This window comes from Sclerotinia sclerotiorum, genomic scaffold (assembly GCF_000146945.2).
Source record: "Sclerotinia sclerotiorum 1980 UF-70 scaffold_11 genomic scaffold, whole genome shotgun sequence".
NCBI classification, from domain to species: Eukaryota; Fungi; Ascomycota; class Leotiomycetes; order Helotiales; family Sclerotiniaceae; genus Sclerotinia; species Sclerotinia sclerotiorum.
In genome coordinates, this window is record NW_001820825.1 from 390,992 (window position 1) to 396,787 (window position 5,796).

General features: G+C 39.3%; 1 protein-coding gene across 1 annotated transcript; it reads right to left on the reverse strand.

Annotated features, from left to right (window-relative positions):
* Window positions 1–911: 911 nt before the first annotated feature.
* On the reverse strand, window positions 912–2,492 carry SS1G_08270 (hypothetical protein; the record flags this gene model as incomplete). The annotated part of the gene is made up of 2 exons (XM_001590480.1): window positions 912–1,281; window positions 1,342–2,492. The coding sequence occupies 2 exons, from the start codon at window positions 2,490–2,492 to the stop codon at window positions 912–914; spliced, it is 1,521 nt and encodes a 506-aa protein (XP_001590530.1).
* Window positions 2,493–5,796: the final 3,304 nt, after the last annotated feature.

Sequence of the window (5,796 nt, forward strand, 5' to 3'; positions counted from 1 at the left end):
GGTGATATTATATATATAATGCAATCAATATTTCTTCTTTTGAATTCTTGAATTTGACTTTGAGTTTGATTTTGTCTTTAGATTGACAGTTTCCATATATATCCGAAATCATTTCATTTCTTTCATTTATCCGTTTCTCAAGGTTCATGTAAATAAATATAAATATACATATACATGTATAACATAATGTAATATAACATAACATACATATATTACTATATACCAAGTCTCATCATTTATCCCCATTGTTCCCTTCCTTCCTTCCTTCCCTTCCTTCCCTTCCTTCCAAATTTGTTTCAGCCTGCGCTTGTACTTGTAGATGGCATAAATAATAAATATAACAAATATAGATGAACATAGATAAATGAATATAAATAAATAAGTCATAAAATGAAAAAGTAGATGAGCAATTTAACAACCAAGATCAAGGATATTATACCACCTCCAATCGTATCCAATCCGTTTCATATCCAATGCCGTTCGCAAGTAAGCAAACAAGCAAACAATTCGTAAGTAAGCAAAAAATTCGCAAGCAAGCAAGCAAAACCTCCATCCCATTTCATTTGTGACATATCCTTAACTTTAACAATGATACGATGCCGCAATTGCAATCGTAATCGCAATCCCAATCCTTAACACCTGCTGCTTGGATACGCGTACTATCCTATCCTATCCTATTCCATTCATAAACCATTAAATAATCAAATGAATAATTCATCCACCGAAATAAATGGACAAACTAACAAACCAACCAACCAACCAACCAAATGTCCTGTGATCCAAATCTGTACTTGTACTTGTACTTGCATCTGTATCTGTCTGTGTCCATATCCATATCCATATCCATATCCTATCTGTAACACATCAAGAAGAAGAAAAAACCAAAAAAACATCTGTCGATATCAAAATTCCTACACTCTCCTCTCTTCATATCTCAGCGGAGAATGTTTTTTCCTCTCTTCCGTGGGAGATTTATTTGAACCCCCTGAGTTTCTCCGCTTAAACATGTGTTCGACCATTGCGCGTGGATTTACAAATTCCATGTCCATTTTGAGGGGGTGGAGGGGAACGATGATTTGAGTGCGGGGAGAATGTGGTTGTGAATGTGGTTGTGAATGTGGTTGTGAGGTTGGGTTTGAATGGGGAGTTGGATTTGAGTGAGGGTGGGAATGGAATGAGTGGGATGAATGGGATGAGCTGGGTTTGGGGTGGGGTTTGGGATCGAAATGTCGTTTGATGCTGTCATCGACGAGGGCTATGAGGCCAGTGGAGATGATGACACTATTGGAATATTGTTAGATTTGTTCCTGTATGCACGATAGAAAGAAAGAAAATACTTACTCAGCAACATCTGTAACAGCCGTCAAAACACTCCTATCACTAATCCACATCTGACAAGGTGGTACCCAACCCCCTACTAATTCCTCCTCTCGTATTTGAGCTGGTGATCTTAATTCCGGTACAATATGCGCCACAGCTGCTCCGGAATCCCCTTTGAATAAATGATAGGAAATAGCTTTTCCTTCTCCATCTTTTTCCGTAACTCGTTTCCATGAATATGAATGACCCCAATATTCAAATTCATAACGTTTTGAAGCCTTTGTTCCACGACGTTTAACTTCTACTTGAGCGTAATTGGAAAATTCTAGCTTGGTGGTGTTGGTAGGGATCATAGGCGCGGCTGCTTTTTTCGAAGCCATGAATGCTTCGACGTCGGAATCCGAATCTGAATTTGATGCATAACCACTATCATGTCTCTTGATTCCTCCCATGGGTTTATGAGTAGAAACTGCAGAATTTGTTCTTGACATGGATGGTTTGCGAATACTTGCAAAAGCATTACTAACCGAACGAGTTAATGAAGAAGGTCTTCTTTCAGCGGCAGATTTTGCGTATTTCATACTCGAATGACAAACTTCTCGACCACTTGAGCGTTCGTATCGACGAAGACTAAATTCTCGGTTCTTGAGATCATGCATTCGAAGATGGAAGAGTTGAATTACTTCTTTATCTTGACCATGACCATCTTCCGTGTCGACGCGAAGATTCATATTCCCATCATAAGAAGTATCATCATGACGAATGTATAAACGTTTTGTCGAAGGAAAGAAATGCGCGAAATCTTGAGCAGTGGATGGTCTCAAGTTATTTTCAACCACGGTTTTATATTCCGGTACTTCATATTCTGGATCAAAATCTTCAGGTTCGTCAAAAAGATCTTCTTGAGATGGAGATGTTGAAGCGTATGTTTCTTGAGATGATCGAGGATAATTTGTTGCTGCTGGGGATATGTCATAGGGAGGCAACTCTATACTATCCTTTTGGTAGTAGATGGGTTTTTCGGTGTAGTATTGATGAATTGATGGTCGCGGACTACCATATATTGAGGTAGGTGCTGTGCTATGAGATTCTCGAGAAGATTCATCACTCTGACGTGAATCTCTACTACTCGTACTATGATCGGTAGTATATTTTCGCATGTATTGAGGCATTTTGAGATTGCTTTGGTTGCGACAAGTAAGATAGATTTGGTGCGGTATTGATAGTAGATTATCAAAGAGGAAAAGTATGTAAAGTGGATTCGAAGTAGTGAGCAGTGAATTGAGGATTATATTTGAGTATGGATATGAGTAAATATTGAGGGGTCGTTGAAGTAGTAATCAAAACTTTTGGTAAAAAAGTAATCAACTTATTGATGACGGACGACTCCGGTAATAGACATTAACATGACTATAACTCTTTTGGTTCCTTGAATCCAAGTGGTACATCAATAACGTGGTATAAAACGTGGTGTTTCGAATTGGATGTATGATTTGGCATGAAGATGATTCAAGGGTAATCTTCCAAGACTCGCGATTGGTAATGCTAAGTATTATTCTAGAAGAATATGGAGTTAAAGTAAGAAGATGTTGTTGTTAAATGTTGTTGTTGTTGTTCCTAAGTGGGATGCTTTGGATGCTTGGACCTCTTAATGTCGATATGATTCGAGCGATAGAGGGGCATTCGGAAGATTTGAGACACTTGAAAACCACTAAGATCCAAACGTGGATACTTTTGGTAGCGTTGATGATTTTTGGTAGCTTTTGATATTTGATATATCGATAATGCGATTTCGAAATGTGGAGTGATGTATGGATAATCGAGGGATGATGGATAAAAGTCAAAGATTCCAAGTGGAACGGCGGTGGAGTTGATTATTTTCTTGAACCAAGTTTATTATATTAATTAGTATGGGGGCGGGAATAAAAGACGGAAAGCCTTGTGCGGGTGGGTCAAGAAGAAAAAATAAGGGTGAGGCAGTGAGATGAGAAGATGGATGTGATGAAGAGGCACGGAAAGAATGTGATAGAAGGTTGGGTGTAGAGAGTAGAAGAGGAGGTAAGGTAGAAGAGAAGGTAAAAGGTAGAGAGGAAGGTTAAAGGTAGAAGAGAAGGTTAAAGGCAGACGTAGAGGTAGAAGAGAAGGTAGAAAATAAAAGACAGAGGACTCAATGAAGGGTCAGATTCAACATTCACCAATTCATTCATTCATTCATTCATTCATTCATTCATTCATTCATTCATCAGAAAGCCCAACCTCAAGATTCCAAGATTCCTTTCGGAGTTTATTACCTACAGAGTGCTCTCTAAAAATGGTTTACCTACCGACAGACATTTGCCCCTGTGGATAAATCTTACATGGGAACACAACTCTTACTCATCCTTTTCCATACATCATACATGATTACCTATACTATTCTATCTTTTCTTCCAGTAGAAAACATAATCACAAGGGATGAGAGAAAATCCCAATGTCTAGATCAAGCCATTCATGATAAAGGTTGCAACCATTACCGGTAATAGCATTCAATCATAGCAAATCATGGTCGCTTCAAGTTCCCAAAAGACCTGCCGCCATTAAAACTCTCCGTCACTTGGGGCATTCTCGGGGCAGAGAAAGGTTCGCACTCCTCTTCTTCTAATGTTTCCATCCTTCCATCCTTCCACCCTTCATGATCCGAAGACAAGCGCAATCGTTTCCGATAGGATGAGATGGGGATATCATTTCAACCGTTAGACAATGGTTTTAACCTCAACCAACCATCAACCAACCATCAACCAACATTCTTTGAGCATACAGCGGGGCATGCATTTATTATTCTGCTATATCCTTTTTCCAAGGGATCAATGATCACGATCACGGTTAAAAAACTAGTTTTGGCGTGATGTGCGCCATGATCCGATTAAAGAAATAAAATATTTTACGGAGTACGGAGTTTTTCTCTTAAGCCACTTGAAGCCACTCATGTGCCAATCCATTTCCTACCGATTCTTTTTCGAATTTTGATATATTCTCTCCACCGACAATACCCCATTCATATGCAAAATCAACTCCTTACCGATGGATTTCGAGTTTCACATCTCTCTTTCTCTCCACCGACAATTCCTTCGTGGCAGATTGGCGCGCACGATGACATATTCAAAGGACACAATAATTATCTCTACATGTAAGAATAGCTGATCGTTACTCATCTTTTCCATGGCACAGACTCATACTCCATAACAAACAAACCCTTCTCACAGGAGCCTTGAATCAGGTCTGCATCGCGACAGCTCCGACGGCTCGTACAGCTCGTACAGGCCGAGTCAAACACTTTTCGGTGAACCATTCATTCATTCATTCATTCATTCATACATTCAACCATCACAAGTAAATTCTGTCAGAATTAATTCTCCCTTCGATTCGCCCTCGATCATGTTACATAGCCTTGAATGTAACCTTGCTCATTCAATTGACTGGATGACGAAGTTCTACATGTATTTCATTCCTATCAAATTTTATCACGAACGGCCAATTTCTTAACCATTCTGCCTACCAAAAAAAATATTCGATTCGATGCCCGATCGTATCTCACTCACTCACTTGTCATTTGCTTGGGTCATCTGGAAAAGGAGGCTACCCCATTAAAATTATTTTTTACCTACTGAGATAATCAGCCTCAACACGAATAGTAACAATGCAAGCTGAGTTTAGTGTTCGAGGGAGGCTTGGTTCAAGGTTGTGCTGACCCAAATGTGATTTAGTTGGCCTAAACAATGGGTTATTGGTTAAAACATTTAGAACTTGCTTCACGCGCCCTTATGCAAGACCAGTCACCCCACTCAACTTAGTCCATTTTCTGCCCTATAACTTTTCTATAACCGTTTTCTTCCAATGATCTCTATCAAATTGGAAAATCTTATCTTGACTCTCTTGTATGCTTCATTTCTATGGAAATGCGTACGTTTACATTTCACCTCAGCCATGATTTGTTTCGTATGTCTTGAGAAGATTCCAAAGTCTCAGGAACACGAGGCCAACAAAGTTATGGGGCGAACGATCTAGACTGATGTTTTTATTTCTACTTCATCGTGAAAATATGGCGGAAATCAGGGCAAATTCGATCTTCATCAAACTTTTAACTATCTTGGTTCTGCCGTGTGTATGACAACGGCCATGCAATTTTACAAGTGTGGCAGTTTACCATTTGTGTTTTTAGTAAAGGCCACATTTTACCATCCATATCTGATTCGCTGTCAAGTGTCCGAATTTATAGAAGTTCACCATCCTGCCCAAGTTCCTGGGCCGTGTCGCTACACTCGGAGAACCAATATCTAAAAAATTTGAAAAGATTTCAAATTTTCATGACTACGTTTTTGTTGTAGAACAAATGTAGGGTTTCGTATTTTTTTGAGCAGGTTTTGTGCTTCACTACTTTCCAATCAAATCCACGTTCTCGGTCTACCACATGTCTCACCGAAAAAAGGCGACCAGATC